Source organism: Eptatretus burgeri, chromosome 13, assembly GCF_056783735.1.
Source record: "Eptatretus burgeri isolate ZD-2024b chromosome 13, Ebu_testis_v1, whole genome shotgun sequence".
NCBI lineage: Eukaryota > Metazoa > Chordata > Myxini > Myxiniformes > Myxinidae > Eptatretus > Eptatretus burgeri.
This window is the reverse complement of record NC_140973.1, coordinates 59,574,833-59,593,393: the sequence shown is the minus strand read 5'-3', so window position 1 is coordinate 59,593,393 and position 18,561 is coordinate 59,574,833. Positions and strand designations below refer to the sequence as shown.

Below are 18,561 nucleotides of genomic sequence, written 5' to 3'. Positions count from 1 at the left end.
AACACGTCCATCCATCTCATAATATTAATCCATCAACACGTCCATCCATCTAATAATATTAATCCATCAACACGTCCATCCATCTAATAATATTAATCCATCAACACGTCCATCCATCTAATAATATGAATCAATCAACATGTCCATCCATCTCATAATATTAATCCATCAACACGTCCATCCATCTAATATGAATCCATCAACACGTCCATCCATCTAATAATATGAATCCATCAACACGTCCATCCATCTAATAATATTAATCCATCAACACGTCCATCCATCTAATAATATGAATCAATCAACACGTCCATCCATCTCATAATATTAATCCATCAACACGTCCATCTATCTAATAATATTAATCCATCCATCTAATAATATTAATCCATCAACATGTCCATCCATCTAATAATATTAATCCATCAACACGTCCATCCATCTAATAATATTAATCCATCAACACGTCCATCCATCTAATAATATTAATCCATCAACACGTCCATCCATCTAATAATATTAATCCATCAACACGTCCATCCATCTAATAATATTAATCCATCAATACGTCCATTCACATTCATGGACAGAGAGAGTGGGGAGGGATGGGGGCCGGGGGGGGGAGTGGAGTGTTATTAAAATGATAAACTCAGAAATTGACAATTTCACGAACAAAGGTTGGATTGGCTCGAATTCACTCTTCCAAACCACATGCTGTTACATAAATTATGGGTGAATGCAGGCAGACGAGACAGCCGGCTTTACTTCCTTCATGACTCGGGGTGGAGGGGGAGGGGCGTGTGAGCCACCAGGATACTTATTGCGGTCTTGTTCACAAGAGCTGTCTGGCATTTCTCTCACTGAGCCAAACCACAGAGGGGGATTAAAGGTTCCTGCCACAAGCAATCGTTCCTTGGACGCCAAACCAGCTCCTTCGGGGACACGTGGCGATTCCAGGCGATTTGGAATCGCGTGGGAACCTCCATGGAGCGAGCACGTCCCATCAAACACACTCACTTTGATTCCCCGCAACAAAATCCACGGCCCATGGAAACTCTGTCCTGTGATATTCGAGTCATTCATACAATCGAGGGCACGGTCTCCATCGAGGGGTTTGTGGTGAGAGCGGTGGGTGATGAGGTCGGTGGGTGGTGAAGTCGGTGGATGGTGAGGTCGGTGGATGGTGAGGTCGGTGGGTGGTGAGGTCGGTGGGTGGTGAGGTCGGTGGGTGGTGAGGTCGGTGGGTGGTGAGGTCGGTGGGTGGTGAGGTCGGTGGGTGGTGAGGTCGGTGGGTGGTGAGGTCGGTGGGTGGTGAGGTCGGTGGGTGGTGAAGTCGGTGGATGGTGAGGTCGGTGGGTGGTGAGGTCGGTGGGTGGTGAGGTCGGTGGGTGGTGAGGTCGGTGGGTGGTGAGGTCGGTGGGTGGTGAGGTCGGTGGGTGGTGAGGTCGGTGGGTGGTGAGGTCGGTGGATGGTTAGGTCGGTGGATGGTGAGGTCGGTGGGTGATGAGGTCGGTGGATGGTGAGGTCGGTGGGTGATGAGGTCGGTGGATGGTGAGGTCGGTGGGTGATGAGGTCGGTGGATGGTGAGGTCGGTGGATGGTGAGGTCGGTGGGTGGTGAGGTCGGTGGGTGGTGAGGTCGGTGGGTGGTGAGGTCGGTGGGTGGTGAGGTCGGTGGATGGTGAGGTCGGTGGGTGATGAGGTCGGTGGATGGTGAGGTCGGTGGATGGTGAGGTCGGTGGGTGGTGAGGTCGGTGGGTGGTGAGGTCGGTGGGTGGTGAGGTCGGTGGGTGGTGAGGTCGGTGGATGGTGAGGTCGGTGGGTGATGAGGTCGGTGGATGGTGAGGTCGGTGGATGGTGAGGTCGGTGGGTGGTGAGGTCGGTGGATGGTGAGGTCGGTGGGTAGTGAGGTCGGTGGGTGATGAGGTCGGTGGGTGATGAGGTCGGTTGGTGATGAGGTCGGTGGATGGTGAGGGTGATTGGCGGTGAAGGAGGTTGTTCATGAGGTCGGTTGGTAATGTGGTCGGTGGATGGAGAATGGCGAGGGTGGTTGTGGTCGAGGGAAGTTGGTGATGATGTCTGTTTGTGATAATGGGTGGTTGGTGGCGAGGCCACACTGTTCCTCATGGAAACGGGACAACAAAAGAGACGAAGCAGGAGGAAAACAACAATCAACATGAAGGACGAGGTGCAGAAATACTCGATCGTTTAGGCCGCACCGAGTGGACCCACCAAGGACACCACAGGAAAGAGACAAAACACCGGTCCGTGGATTCTCAGTATTGTCATTTTGTGGATTATAAGCGCACGGGGGCACGACCGGAAGAGACCGTGGATGGTAAAGGTCCAGAACCAAAGGTGCACGAACACACACATGATCCGTGCCAAATGAAGTCCTGTCCGTGTTTTCCGAGCAACCGGCCATATTCTCCGTGGCCTAGTTTACGTCTGGTACGTAACCGCCCGAAGGGACATGTAATAGATGACGGTGAATTAGGGCGCCGTGGGATTCCATGGAAGTGTGTGTACAGTGTCGAGAGTCAAGGTGTGTGTCTTTCGTACCTGAACGCGAATACAGGTAACGGAAACCACCGGTGGGATGCAATATGAACGGACGGAGTGGGAGTTTTATCGGATGGGAAATACTATTACAAAACCCATGCGGGTATCACGCATTACGTCATAGTGTAGCACTCCTTGGGACGATTACGCCACCACTCAGCCGTTGCCATGGCAACAAGTCCGATAGTTTATGAGCGATCATTCACATGACACGAGATCTTTTGGTGCTGTACAATATATTATATTATTAATATATATTTTAATTATATAATCTGAACTTTACGTGGTGGGAAAAGATGTCATTTTAAACCGCAGGTCTTGGATTTGTCGGTTTGGTCATCGGGAAAAGGAGTGAAATTATTTATTTATTTTTCATTGTATAATGAACCCATCTCGGCCACAGCACCAATTTGGAAACAATACACCTTTATACAGAATCCCCCCCCCCACCAAACCAGCCAATGGAACCCTTCCGAGGGTGGTCTAGTCGCGAAACAAAACCACAAGAGTATACAGAGCGTCCGACCCATGGTGGATTGTGAGAATGACCACCGAAGGGGAGGAGAGGGGGGCACCAGTGCTGACCTTAGGGAGCGAACTTCGCGCCCCATCATCACGTCATTCTCGGATCATCCACCGGGGGAGACCCTTCCCACCGCGCCTCGTTCTCGTCGTCTCCAGCAGCGTCTCCCGGGCCACGCAGCCCGCCTCCAGTGCCAAGTCAATTGTCCGTCCTTCTCACGCTTTATTGATGCCACGATCACGGCCTATTAGCAGTTGAAAAAAAGAGCCAGAGGCCTTTTCACGCGTTTCCCCCGAGAAACACTCAATGTGCCCCTGTGTGCTCTCCGGCGACCCCCCTCCCCGCCTCAAACGTGCTGTGGGAAATGGCATGATGCATGGACACGAGCATGGGGTGTTAAAGGCCTTATGGGGATTTTTTTTTTTTTTTTTTGAGGGCACTTGATCACCACGAGGCCCATGCAGAACGTCGTATAACGGTCTCGGTCTGTCTGTCTGTCTGTCTGTCTCTCTCTCTCTCTCTCTCTCTCTCTCTCCCCCCCCCCCCCACACACATCTGCGGGTCATTGATCGTGGAGGACAAGCTGAGGATTGTCCCGTGCGGTTTGAAACACGACCTCATATTATACAATCAATAATAGAACGATTCAACCACATGGGAGGCTGAGGACTGTAAAGATAGAATGAATGAGCACACCATAAATACCCCGATCGTAAATCGTGTTGTGGTCTCAACTCGGACTCTTCGGTGTGGGAATCTGCGCACCACTAATGGAGAACGTCCCAAAATGTGGGCTTGTAAAATATATCGAACATCGTAACCGGTCCAGTCAGTCCTCCCTCCTGAACCACACATCCTAAAGAACCAGTCCACCAGACTGAACCAGATATCATAAGCAGTCCAGTCACTCCTGCTGCCTGAACCAGACATCTTATAACCGGTCCAACTGTCGACCATACACAACCAGCCATCAGAACTGGTCCCATCACTCCTGCTGCCTGAACCAGACATCTTATAACCAACTGATCCAACGATCGACTATACAGAACCAGACATCATAACCGGTTCAGTCATTCCTCCCTCCTAAACCAGACATCCTATAAACGGTCCACCGTACTGAACCAGACATCTTATAACCGGTCCACCGTACTGAACCAGACAACCTATAACCAGTCCAACTATCTACCATACAGAACAAAACATCGTAACCAGTTCAGTCACTCCTGCTGCCTAAACTAGACGTCGTAACTAGTCCAGCTCCAGTCACTCCTACCTCCTGAACTAGACATCCTTTATAATTGATCCAGCCATATACCGTACTGAACAAAACATCGTCACCAGTCCCAGTCATTCCTTCCTCCTGAATCAAGCATTGTGAACAGCCCAGCCATTGTCTTTGCTTAATAAGGAATCTTAATTTGTCCAGTCATTCCTCCCTCCTGAATCAGGCATCTTATGCGTGGTCCACTCATCACCAAGCTTGAACCAGGTATCTTATTCGGTCCAGCCACCGTTCGTCCTGAGCCAGGCATCATTCCTGGTCCAGCCATAGTCGATCCTGAACCAGGGCAGCTTTCTCACGTGTGCTTGTGGGAGTCTTCACCCTGCGGCCTCTCATCGTTTCGACACAAAGCGCCTTGTTTGAAACTTGGCAGCCCGCCAACACATCGAGATGAAAAGGAAATAAAAAGGTCACACAAAAGCACATTTATATCTTGCAGGAATCAACCAGTTGCGGTTATGTCATTATGGAGTTTGTATACAATATTGTACAGATAAGCTCCAGAGTTGTGGGGAAAATGTACTTGGATACTTGGATTTGATGGATTTTTGGCAAAAGCGATCGTGAACGCACATCACGTGCACACGGAATACAAAGCAGGGCCTGGCTGCGTGCATTCGGGTGTGGGGGAAAATTCGGAACCCCTGCACGTATCAAGGTAGTGGGGGAAATCGGCCCTTGGGATCTCCGGCTGTGTGTTGTCTGGCTTGGGGGGAACTTGGGACCCCTGGCTTTGCGTTTTCGGGCCGTGGGGGGAACCCGGGACCCCCGGCTGCACAAGCCATGAGAACAATTGGGGACCTCCATTAAACCACCCCAAAGGCTCGGTGCCCCCTGGTAACAAGTAGGTGGAGATGGAAACAAGCACGCTAATTTATTAATGGGATTATTGCAGGTATCAAGCATTTAAAAGTGATGCAAGCGTCACATCATTTGGCATCATTCAAATGCAAACAGTTGTGGCATAAACTACATGGATGCTCAAAAAGATTGTTGAATGGTCTGCAAGGCCCCGGCCCGACCTCGCGGAAATGTTCAACTGTCTTCGTTTGTTGGTCTTGGCCCATTTCACCGTCGAGCGACATCGCAACACACACCATGCTACAGCCACCCGATCACATGGAACTTGCGTTCCTTATCTGTACAATAATGGAGATAATGGAATGGAGCTTATCTGTACAATATTGTATACCGAGCTACTTTGTATGGAGCCATCTATTTATTATGTATTAGCGAAGGAAGAGGGTTCCAGCCAATGTTTTGTGGAGTACCAATGGAAGAGTGCTTGAAATTTTCCATCATGTGTGTACCGAATAAATCAAAGAGCTCAAGAGTATTTGTGCTGAGATTGATAAAACCAGTTGTGTGAAAACATAATAACCTGGTAAGTTCACCACTATGGTAAATCTCTTGGGATGAACAGCAAAAACCCTGAAGGTGTTTGATGACATTTGCCACTTTGATTTCCTACTTGCCACCAGTTCATCACTTGTCATAAATGGCTTCATGCTGAAAGAAAAAAAAAAGAAGAAAAAAATATCAGCAGATACACTCTGACAAATGAGAGAATGACAAAAGAGCCGGAAGATTTTTTTAAAAAGAGCTTGACAGGATAGGGATCGGCAAGGAAGGCTCTTTGGAATGGCGAAGAAGAGGTCAAATTAGTTTGAATGGAGAACGAGTCATCATAAATGTTCAAGACCAAGGACATTACACTCGTGTCTTTAAGAAAATTGTGGGTTTGAGCCAATCAGACAAATGCAGGTTTTGCGGGGAAGAAACAAAAAGTACCAGTCACCACCTTTTGGGATATAAAAAAAACTCATGTCAGAACAGCTGTACACTGTAAGACATGACAGCGTCTGTATAGTAATCCACTGATATATCTGGAAGCATTTCAATCGTGGAAAGACAAACCAAATCCGATCCTTGAAAATGAACAAATAATGCTCATGTATGACAAGATGATCTCGTCAAGTGTGGACATTGCAAACAAAGCATGGCGTCCGGACATGGTGCTCAAACACAAAAAGGAAAAGGAAAAGTCAGCATTGTTGATTGATGTTTCAGTTCCCATTGACTTTGGAGTAAATGCCACAGAAATCAGGAAAATGACGAAATACCAGGATCTGAAAAATGAGGTCAAGAGGATGTGGAAATTGAAGAAAGCTGAAATTGTACCAGTGATGGTCAGAGCTCCAGGATTGATAAAGAAAACCCTTACTGGGTATTAAAAAATAATTCCAGGGAATATCACTACAAACAAGCTTCAACAAGTGGAGGCTGTCAGAGGTTCGGCGAAGATTTTGAAAAGAGCCCTTGGAACGAAGCTCTGATAACAATTCACATTTTGGTTCATGGATCATGATCCTTTACCAAGAAGGAGGTGGAGATTTTGATTTCTGGGAGAACTTCATCCCACCTCCTGAAACCCACAAATGGAGATAACAACCAATGGAAGAAAAAAGATTCAATATAAATCCCATTAAGTCAGAGTATCAGGCTTGCTTCTTGCTCAACATCATGAGGTTGGTGGTCTTGCATATCCTCCCAACTTTCACTGATTGTTCTGGTTTTTCTGCTCCTGTTCTCACACCTGTCCTCTGCCTCCTCCCACCCCCATCAGGACATACAAATTATGCTCCAACCCTTTCCTCCTATTCACCTGATGGATGTGCAGATGACAACCTCAACTTAACACTCACCTCCATTATTTTTTTGTGCACAAGGTCAAGGCCCATGGAAGAGCAAGTACACTGAACAGAATGAAAGCAATATCAGAAAGGGGAGGGGGGGCAGGGTTGAAGGACAAAATAGGGGGAGACCACCAAATAATAGGTATGGGGAGAATTAAAGGGTAAGGAAGGAAGCATGGGGTAGACAACATGGATAAAGAAGGAAACTCTTATGAAGGAAGCACTGGAAATTTAATTTAAGGTGGTCTTGAGGGTGGGGTTAATGGGGGTAGAAAATATGGTTTTGGATGGGGGATGATCTGAGATGGTGGTGAACAGCTGTCTTGAAGACCTCGAGGGAAGAATGATATTTGAAGACAATGTGGAAGCTCGTTCTATACAGGTTGGGAAAACAGAGGAACAAATGAGTGGAGGTGAGCAGTGGTTCTGGATTTAGGTAGTTTCACCAGAAGGGGTTTATGGTAGACTATGTGCACTCTGCAGAAACCTTGTGGGGGGGGGGGGAGGAGGGGACAAAGCACAGAAAGAGCAGAGGTTGCAAGACCAGAAAGAAGGTGGGAGAAGACAGAGAGATCACCGAACTGTCTGTGATGGGAGAGTGGTATCAGATGTCAGCTTCAACGTGTCAGCTTAATCGCGGTAGACTCCAATGATAATGAAGGTCTTGGTTTCCACGGTGTCAAGTTGAACAATAGTGAGGCAGGGGTGCCAGCCCAGAGGGAAGAGCAATATACTCCATCAAACTGCGGATGAAAGCCTTTTAGGTGGATAGGAGCTCAGCTGTGCCAAGGAAAGACTTTGTACAACGGCGGATGCCCAATTGGCGACTGGCTTTGGAAGCCAACTTTGAAATGTGGTTTGACCAAGAAAAATCATGGCTGACAGTGAGACCCAGGAGTTTGATTGACTGAACTTTATCAAGAGGATTGTTAAAAAAAAGTAGATCGGAGGGCTTGCCAGATAGCCCTTTCGGAGAGAAATCGTGAGTGTGTGAGATTTGTCAAGATTGAAAGATGTATTCCGAGTGTTTGACCAACTTGTGATTTTGTGAAGGTATGAAGAGAGGAAAGAGGCTGCTGCCCGCTTATCTGAAGGATGAGGATGTCATGGCAGAAAGTGGAATGATCAGCAAATCCATAAAAGGGATTTTCCAGAGTCAGAGAGATCGTTGATGAAGATTAGAAATAGTACTGGGTCCAGAACACTGCCTTGTGGTACTGCAACCTTGACAGGGAGAGATGAAAAGATTCCATTGACAGTCGGCCGGGGGCCAGTGGGACCTACCTTGCACCCCCCCCCCCCGCGACAATTTTTCACTGATACCACGGCGTTCATATATATCCCAAGTATCAGAAAAAGATGTTCCCAGAAAAATAACTCATTTACACTGTTTTATTAAGCTGTTTCCATTTTTGCATGTAATTAAGCTATCCAAACATTATTCTACATCTCTGACAACAAAGGAAATATGTTCACCTTATTCCTTGACCCTCCAAATATATGTGAAGATTACTCATTTACAAATTTCCATATTCCAGAAGTTGAGATATTTACGAAAATGAGAATGTCCATAATGGCGGATTCCAATTAGCATATCAATGCATTTAAAATTATTTCCACTACTTTTACTCAAACAGAAAATTGTTATGTTTCCCTTAAACACCAACAGACATCATAAGTTGCAGTTATGTATTGTTGTGGATTTCCGCCCGTCCGGCGTGCGCACGACCTTTTCAGCCCAATCCAGACCACGCGTCCACCGAACGCGACAATGTCGTCGTAGCTTCCGGACAACGCCGAAACCCAGCTACGGGTGTTTTTAATACACCACAAACTTGTCAATGCTCCGCCCACGCTACAGGGTTTATCACCTAATTATTCGCGCGAACAGACTACCGAGAGTTTGTACCTTGACGGGACCTGCACGAAAACGAGCCGCTTAAGCAGCTCGTTCCATATGCGAAGCCAGCGGTTTTAATTCGCCAAATCCCGTCGGACCAGATGTACGTTTGTCGGCTTTAATTAGCCAGTTAATTCTCCGTACGCACCATAGCAGTCAATGGAATGAAACGACGCGACGAGCAGGTTTACGTTTATACAAAGGGGCATTTATTTTACAGGTAATGCAATGAATGGGGGGGGGGGGGGGATGGGGAAAAAGACACGAGCAAAAGCCTACAGCCGATATCTATTTATTATGTACGCGAGCATGCACTAAACAATTCTACTTCTAAGACAGGGCCCACAGACTTCCATGCAAAACCCAAGAAAACAGAATCGGGCTCGTGAGCCTTTAATGCACTCAGGGCCGGGATGGCCGGAACAGGCCCTGAGAGACTGGGCAGGTTACCTCGCCGCCCTGTTGGCGACTCGATGGTCTTTGTGACCAGCGACCCCTGGTGTCTTCATTCGGTCCGGGCGTCGCAAACACGCCAGTCGCTTGGGCGGCTTGACGAGCAGCTTGTACGGTTCCCCTCGGTCATCCGGCCTTCACTGCGGCCTGGTCGGTCAGGCCGAGCCGATGATGCGCTGGAGGAGTGAACAGGTCTTTCGCCCGACCGCTTCAGGGTTGGTTGCCCAGACCCCCCCCCCCCCCGAGCTCCGAATGGCTCCCTTGGTTGCGCTGGCGAACCTTCCAGCGAACTGCGGACTTGGCTGGCTCCCTTGATTGAACTGGCGAACTCTCCAGCGAAATATGGTAACCTTCCTGTTCTCTCGGGGCCAATTCCGGTCATCCCGGCCCTGAGTGCATTTAAGGCTCACGAGCCCGATTATTTCTTTCTTGGTTTTGCATGAAAGTCTGTGGTGCCTTGGTCTTAAGTAGAATTATTGTTAAGTGCCTGTATATACTTGCATCCCGATTGAATTTGGCTGTAGACATTTTTTACTCGTGTCCTGTCCCCATCACCCCATTGACTGCTTACGTGCTGGATGGAAAATAAAATACCCATATTGTTTGAATGTCAACCCGCCCGTTGCGTCACTTTCTCCATTGACTGCCATGATGCGTGCGGGAAATTAGCTGGCTGATTATAAAGCCGATAAAATAATCTGGTCCGACAGGATCTGGCGAATGAAAACCGCTCGGCATTCGCATACGGAATGAGCCGCTGAAACGGCTCATTTTCGTGCAGGCCCCGTCGAGGTATAAACTCCCGGCATTTCTGTCTGCGCGAAGAGTTAGGTATATCGATAATTCGGCGATTGACCCTGTAGCGCGTGGACAGAAGAACTGGCTGGTTTATGGTGTATTAAAAACACCCGTAGCTGGGTTTCGGTGTTTGCCCGGAAGCTACGACTAGATTGTCGCGTTCGGTGGACGCGCAGCCTGGATTGGGCTGAAAAGGTCGTGCGCACGCCGAACAGGCGGAAATCTATAACAATATATACATATATATATATATATATATATATATATATATATATATATATATACATATACATACATATACATATATATTGTTGTGGTTACCAGATTCGCAAACCACCATTCAGGTCCCTTAGGTGAGGTATCTCGGTAAGTGCATGTGTAGTTAGGCCCAAACCCGTTGTCTAGTGGGAATACATGTCATTTATACGTGCTGCGACTCTTCAGGATAGCCGTTTTTCTTTCACTATCTTTATTTTGGACCAATCGCCACCATCACAACCACAACAACAACCACCAACCACAACGCCGCTTCACCACAACCGCCATGACCTTTACCGTCACAACTCGCCACCATCGCATCACCGTCATCTCGCGCCACTCATGGGCACCGATGCTGGACTCGTGTAGGGCGCACGTTGAACAGCGTGTACAAAATCACGGATTTTCTGCTTCAAAAACGGATCCAAAACGACACACGCCCACTTTTTGCCGTCCAATCGGTGAGCGAGGGGCGAATTGGCCCCGCCCCCAGGGCGATCGATATATGCAAATTTGTGGATCAAAAAGCCTTCACGCCCACTTTTTCTCGGGCCAATGGGGAGCGAGTTGAAAGGTCAAAGGGAGGGGGTCAAAGGCGAAGTTACGGGGGGGATAAAAGGACGGTGTTCGTCAGTCAAAGGAGTCGTAAAAGTCGGAGCGAAAGAGTCAGCAGAACGAGAACGAGGGGTCGGAGAGTCGCAAACAAGAACGAACGAGAGAGTCAGTAAGTAGTAAAGGTCGGAACGAGGCGAAGGAGTTGGAACAGAGAGTCAAGACTTCGCGGGCGGTGGAGCTGCTCGTCGTGTGCGTTGGAGTCGGAACGGAGGGGACGAGCTGTGGAGAGGCGGCGAGTCGGACGAAGGGTGCTCGCGTCGTGCAAAGAGCTGCGCGCCCGAGGGAGGCCGGCAGCGCGACCTGGCCGAGGTGGAGACGCTCGTCGCACATAATAAAGATCCTCTATACCCCGAGCATCAGCAACCCCCCTCCTGTTTCCCCCCGCGCTGAGATAGTGCGACCAAGGGGGCCCCGTTCCCACCCCCTGCCAGGCACTGTCCACGAGGCCCGCGGGTTGCGGGGCCATCGCCGCTCCGCGTCTCATCACCAGACGGGTAGGCCCGACCAGGTCTCGGCCCCAGGCCTACCTCATTCTTGAGGGTATTTCTTTTCCTTGGTTTTGGGTATGTGTTGTCGGCGCCGTCTGTGAAGTAGAATTGTATAAGTGTTGCCGTGTGCTCGGTAGTCGGTATTAGCTCTGCACTGTGTTTTCACTTTTATATTTGCTTTTTGTGTAAATGGAATTGTGTTTTCTTTTTGTGTGCATTTGGTGGAATTGTATTAGTGTGCTTCCCGTGTGCCGAGAATAAATGTGCTTTATTGTTGAACTGTTCTCCCGCTTCGCTTCGTCTTTTCCTCCATTGAATCCCCATCTTGCTTCACGTAAAGGGTTGGTAGTGGGCTGAATACGCCCGATAATTAATCGAACCGTCGAGGTCGACGATAACACCGCTCGGTTATTCTGATAGTACGGAACGGGTCGCTTAAGTGGCCCGTGTCCGAAGTCGACCTGCGGCGAGGTGCGATCGCCCGGTCTACCCTCCGCGTGGGTACTTAGGTAGTTCGAATTTGGCGAGCAACCCTATCCCACGCGGGGGCTGATTGGCTCGATCGCGGTGAGACCGAAAGGTCCACCCGTGACTGGTTCCCGGCGTTAGTCCGAGAGGGTCACGACTGGATTGTCCGTCCGGTGGGCGACGTGCCGCGATTCGAGTTACGTGGCCGTCGCACGCCGGCGGGCGCGAAGACCGCAACACTGGTGTCAGGAGTGGGATACAAATTCATCGCCCTCCTCGCGGCACTGGTATCGGAGAACAGGAAAACAGGCTCTCCTGTCTCCGGCTGAATTCACGGGAATCGGTCCAGGGGTGAGAGAAGCGACCCCCGATTCCCTCCAAATTACGAGCGAACAAATTAACCCTTCACGAGAAGCAAGATGGCGTCTCAAGGCGAGCGGGAGCCGGGGGTATTAGAAATGGATGTAGAATGTGTAGAATCCATGGTCCAGGATGGAATCCCCGAGCAGGAAATGTTGATTGTGCAGGAACACGGACTCGCCCAACTGAACCCAGGGCCCGAGGTGGGTGCGGCAGCGGCCGCGGTGTATGACACCTCCCCCCCCCTCTCCACCAAGACCCTTCCCCAACCCTTGCCGAAACGGCTCAGCTGAGTGCATCCAACATGGCCCAGCTATTCACCATGCTGGCGGCAATGAACGAAAAGATGAATGCGAAAATGATCGAAAAAATGGATGCGAATATGAAGAACGAAATGAAAGGCATGAACGAAAAGATGGATGCGAATACACAAAAAATGGATGAAAAGATGGATGCGAATACACAAAAAATGGATGAAAAGATGGATACAAATACAAATGAAGTGAAAACGACGATGGATGCGAATACACAACAAATAAACGAAAAGATGGATACAAAAATGAACGGAATGGAAACAAACATGAAAGAAGAAATGAAAGAGCTGCGGGGTGAGACGCAGAACATGGGCCGATGCCTGCAGGCGGGCATGAAGGCAGTGACCAGGGAGCTGGGAATGGCGACTCCACGTGTGGGAGCAAACGAGCTGGGTGGGGGTGCAACGGCTGACAGGCCCGCGGTGGAGGCGGGTGAAAAAATAATTCGTGGAACGTGTTGGGCGAGGGTCGTGACGATGACCGAAAGGGAAAAATTAAATGGGGAGACCAAAACGTGTGAGACGAGACACGAGGTGACGACAACAGAAATAATAGTTGAGACAAGGGAGGTAAAGGGTGAAGAGTTGGCAGAGACACGGGAGATGGGAACGATAGAGGGAAGACTGCACGATGAAGACGGGGTAAGTGACGCGCACGCACACACGGAGGTAGTGGAGGACAATGGGGGTGAGCTCGCGGAGCGTGTAGGGACCCGGTGCGAGCACCTGGATGGCCTCCTCCAGGAACGAGGGGAGGGAGTATGGCCCCTTGAGGTGAGTCACGACCAGGTGAGTTCGGTCGTGCTTTGCGAGGTTGAGAGGACGGGTGCTGTGGACGGGTGCACGGCGAGCTTGGGGGGTATAGAGGCCCCGGAGACCCTTGTGGGGACACAAATCCCCAGTGTGGTTGTCCCTGTGTGTGTGGTGCAAGGTGTGAGTGCGTCCCCGTGTGTGGAAGCGACCCCGTGTGTGAGTGGTGTGGTGGCGATGGAGCCAGAGTACGTGCTTCCCAGCACGCCGTGCGTGGGTGAGGCACCGTGTGTGAGTGAGGCCGTGTGTGTGAGTGAAACGGCCAGTATGAGTGAGGCACCACGTGTGAGTGGTGTGGTGGCGATTGTGCCGGTGTACGTGCTTCCCAGCACACGGTGTATGGATGAGGCACCGCGGTTGAGTGCCCCCGCGTGTATGAGTGAGGGACGTTGTGTGGAAGAGACCGCGTGTGTGAGTGTCGCCGTGTGTATGAGTGAGGTACCGCGGGTGAGTGCCCCCGCGTGTATGAGTGAGGCACGGTGTGTGGATGAGGCACAGCGGTTGAGTGCCCTCGCGTGCGTGGGTGAGGCACCGCGGGTGAGTGCCCCCGCGCGAGTGAATGGAGCACCACGTGTGAGTAGTATGGTTTGTGTGAGTAGTGAGGCACGCGTGAGTGAACGGCCGTGTGCAAGGTCGCTGTGTGCCAGGGAGACCGTGTGTGTGAGAGAGCGGTATGTGAGGGAGATGTCGGTTGGCATGCGGGAGCACGCAGCCGCGTCTCCCCGTGTGAATGTGATGGAGTGGACTGTGTGCGTCGTAACACGCAGGTGTGCGTGGGTTGAATGGAGACGACGACGGCGACATGAGAAGAGAGAAAGCCGAGTAGCGGCTGTAGTTGTTTCGCGGACCGTGCCGGGTTCACCCAGCAGTGAGCACGCGGTTCGTGCTGTGCAACGCACGAGACCACCACGTGCTCGCTTGCGAGAGTGAAGTCCCGGTCCGGAAACGCACGCGGTGGATTTGCCGATCCCGCGGACGGACAAAGTTTAGGCAGGTAAATGGATTTGGACCGGACGGGTTCTCCACGCGATCGTGTGTGTTAAGCTCCAACGGGCAAAGCACATGTGTTCGCGTGGGGAACCCCTCGAGACGTGTGGCTTGTGTTTTTTTTTTTTATATGCGCACGGTGACGTCATGGCTGCACGTGGGGTTGGAATCCGGCAGGAGGGGTATCTCTGCCGGATGGTCCCGTCCAAGGAGGGACGAGGAACACGTGCAGCTGCATGACGTCACGGGCAGTTGCAAGGTGCAAAGAGCGCGAGTTGCCGCGCAGGTGCTGCGCATGGGAAAAAAAAGAAAAAGCAAGCCTCACTTTCGGGTGTACAGGATTCCTGGGAAAGGGGTGGAAGACCCCCTTATCCTGGGCACAGGATGAAAACTAGTTAGGGGGAAGGGTTAGCTTAGTTAGACCGACTTCATGGGGCAGGGGTAAGTCCTCATGGAGTCCGTGGAATGGATTAGTTAGAGGGATTGTAGCCAGATTTAGGATGGGAAAATGGGAAATGATTTTTGATGATTTGAGGACATGGACAGACTTGTGAATGTGTAGAGGGGACGTAGTTTAGCTACGTAGTGTTAAAAGGAACGTGCTACTAGTTTAAGGGACGACGTGGGAGCACGAGTTAGTTAGGGGATGTAGTTAGAAGAATGGTAGAGTTCAGTGGTGTGTGTGTTGAAGAGTTGGTGAGTTATGAGGTGAAGACATGTTGAGTGAGGTGGAAGCATGTGCTTGGTGAGTGAGTGAGGCCAGCGGGTCTGTGTGTGTGGAGTGAATGGGGAATGCATGGTGCGATGAGTGATTGGGGGGAGGAGTGACTCCCGCCCAAGGGACCCCGGGGTCAGTATAAAGTGAGTTAGCTGGGTTAGTCAAATTGAAAAATGGAGGTCGTTTTGTTGTTGGTGGGAAAGTAGGCTCGAGACCCATTTGGAGGGGTGCAGGAGCCCTGTTGACGGGCTTGGGAGCGTGGCTGCGAAAGGTGAGTATCGCTGAGTGGGTACCCCGGGCACCAGGCTAGTCGGCCGCGGTAGGCCATGGGCCCATGGGGGGCCGGGATAGAGTAGTGGGCACGGGTGCGCCTGCTTGGTGCGGGGGCCCGGGGCGCCATTAGCCGCGTGGGCAGTGTTGTGGGCACGGGTGACCCTCGGAAAGGGGCCCGGGAGGCCGGCCTGCCACGTGTGCGTTTCAGGGGAGGTGCCATGGGGGGCACTCCCCGGTGTTAGGGAGCTGGTAGGCTCGGAGGCAGTGTAGTGCCCGGGGGTGCCATAGCGGGAGATTCGGCAGAGGGTCGTGCCTGCCAAAGGGAGCCACGTGTCCCAGCCAGGAGACCGTGTGAGGGCACGGAGAGAAAATTGGGGGGCGAGGCCCGAAATTGTGAGGACACCAACACAGGCGACGGGAATCTGGGTTGTTAGAACCAATAGTTTAAGCGAGAGGCGCTTGTTGAAAGCCCCGGGGTAGTTTAACTGTTAAATGGTTAGGGTAGATTAGGAGATGTACCCCTCCGCACCATCCATCCCCTCGCTCTCGTTGTGGGCCGCTGGACCCACTTTGGTTATAGATCGCCGAACTCTGGGGAGGCCATTCTGAGGCTTCGTTGGGCCTCGACACAGGACGCTAGCTCTCCCTTATTCCCCTCCGGGAAGGGAACGTAGGGGCTGGGAGTAGGCTAGGTGACAGAATAGGTTAGCCGAACAAGGACGATAAAGGGGGTTAGGGGACGATTTATAGAGGGGAAGTAAAAATAAAAACAACAAAAAAAATAAGTTGGGGCTAAATTGGGGTTTGACAAATTAAGGGAGTGGGTATGTACAGTGACAGGCAAAGGCGATAGGTTGGGAGGGAGACAGGTAGGTAGGTCCGAGCCCGCCTTCCAAGTGGCCAGCACCACCGCACTCCCTCCACCAACCTCCACTGAACGGCAAAGGCTGGCCAACTTCATCGGCTGGCCGTGTTTTGCTTCAAGGCGGAGGCCGGCCAACTTCATCGGCAGCTGTGTGCTGCAAGGCCTGTGCCGGCCAGTTCATCTGCGGGCTGTGTTTGCCTGCAGCGGCCTTCTTCTGCGGGCTGTGTTTGCCTGCCACCTTTGCCATGCCATGCCCACTGCCCACGTTCACCAGCCCCGTTCAATTTTTGCTTTGCCCCCCCCTGTTCATTGCCATGTGCGCCAGGATCAAGGCAACAGTTTGCAAGCTGCAAGAACTGCCCTGTTGGCAGCTACAACACGGGCCTGCAGTGGCGGCCCGTGCACCGTGTTTGTGTCCATGCATCCATTCGTTGTGTTCATTGCGTGTGCCACTTGAGCTGGCACGGAGACTGCGTTTGTGCAGCCCATGCACCGTTGTGGTTCACTGCGTTCAGCTCAAAAGGGAAGGCCTTGGACTGCGTGTGAGCAGCCAGCCACGTTCCCTGTCACCTGCATTGTTTGAGCCAGAGACTGCATGTGGGCAGCCTGGCTCCCTGCTAACTGCTTTTCTTTGCAGAGTTCAGTGATCCTGGGCCATGGTTTAGTGTAAAATTTGTAAGTTAAGGTTAAGATGTACTGTAAATATGAGTGCGCCCCCGGCATGTCTGTCTAGCGCCGGCAATTTTATTTAAGTCGTCCGTGTGAGTGAGTTTGTTTAGGTAGTTACGCAGCCCTCAGGTTATTTATTTTGGGGACACGAATACCATGAATGTCGCACTCAGGGATCCGTAGGTAAAATGTACTAGGGGAAAACTACACATGATGGCACACGAAAATTTGACGACTCGGGACGAGTCTGTAAAAAGGGAAGGGGGTAGTGTTGTGGTTACCAGATTCGCAAACCACCATTCAGGTCCCTTAGGTGAGGTATCTCGGTAAGTGCATGTGTAGTTAGGCCCAAACCCGTTGTCTAGTGGGAATACATGTCATTTATACGTGCTGCGACTCTTCAGGATAGCCGTTTTTCTTTCACTATCTTTATTTTGGACCAATCGCCACCATCACAACCACAACAACAACCACCAACCACAACGCCGCTTCACCACAACCGCCATGACCTTTACCGTCACAACTCGCCACCATCGCATCACCGTCATCTCGCGCCACTCATGGGCACCGATGCTGGACTCGTGTAGGGCGCACGTTGAACAGCGTGTACAAAATCACGGATTTTCTGCTTCAAAAACGGATCCAAAACGACACACGCCCACTTTTTGCCGTCCAATCGGTGAGCGAGGGGCGAATTGGCCCCGCCCCCAGGGCGATCGATATATGCAAATTTGTGGATCAAAAGCCTTCACGCCCACTTTTTCTCGGGCCAATGGGGAGCGAGTTGAAAGGTCAAAGGGAGGGGGTCAAAGGCGAAGTTACGGGGGGATAAAAGGACGGTGTTCGTCAGTCAAAGGAGTCGTAAAAGTCGGAGCGAAAGAGTCAGCAGAACGAGAACGAGGGGTCGGAGAGTCGCAAACAAGAACGAACGAGAGAGTCAGTAAGTAGTAAAGGTCGGAACGAGGCGAAGGAGTCGGAACAGAGAGTCAAGACTTCGCGGGCGGTGGAGCTGCTCGTCGTGTGCGTTGGAGTCGGAACGGAGGGGACGAGCTGTGGAGAGGCGGCGAGTCGGACGAAGGGTGCTCGCGTCGTGCAAGGAGCTGCGCGCCCGAGGGAGGCCGGCAGCGCGACCTGGCCGAGGTGGAGACGCTCGTCGCACATAATAAAGATCCTCTATACCCCGAGCATCAGCAACCCCCCTCCTGTTTCCCCCCGCGCTGAGATAGTGCGACCAAGGGGGCCCCGTTCCCACCCCCCTGCCAGGCACTGTCCACGAGGCCCGCGGGTTGCGGGGCCATCGCCGCTCCGCGTCTCATCACCAGACGGGTAGGCCCGACCAGGTCTCGGCCCCAGGCCTACCTCATTCTTGAGGGTATTTCTTTTCCTTGGTTTTGGGTATGTGTTGTCGGCGCCGTCTGTGAAGTAGAATTGTATAAGTGTTGCCGTGTGCTCGGTAGTCGGTATTAGCTCTGCACTGTGTTTTCACTTTTATATTTGCTTTTTGTGTAAATGGAATTGTGTTTTC

At 51.3% G+C, this 18,561-nt stretch overlaps 1 protein-coding gene across 1 annotated transcript in view; it reads right to left on the bottom strand.

Annotated features, from left to right (window-relative positions):
* LOC147014577 (neuronal membrane glycoprotein M6-b-like) overlaps positions 1 to 5,831 on the bottom strand; it is a 48,477-nt gene extending 42,646 nt beyond the window's left edge. Inside the window, exon 1 of the mRNA XM_085852648.1 lies at positions 5,747 to 5,831. Coding sequence (XP_085708774.1) covers positions 5,747 to 5,816 — 70 coding nt within the window. The 5' untranslated portion in view covers positions 5,817 to 5,831. The remainder of the gene's footprint in view (positions 1 to 5,746) is intronic.
* Positions 5,832 to 18,561: the final 12,730 nt, after the last annotated feature.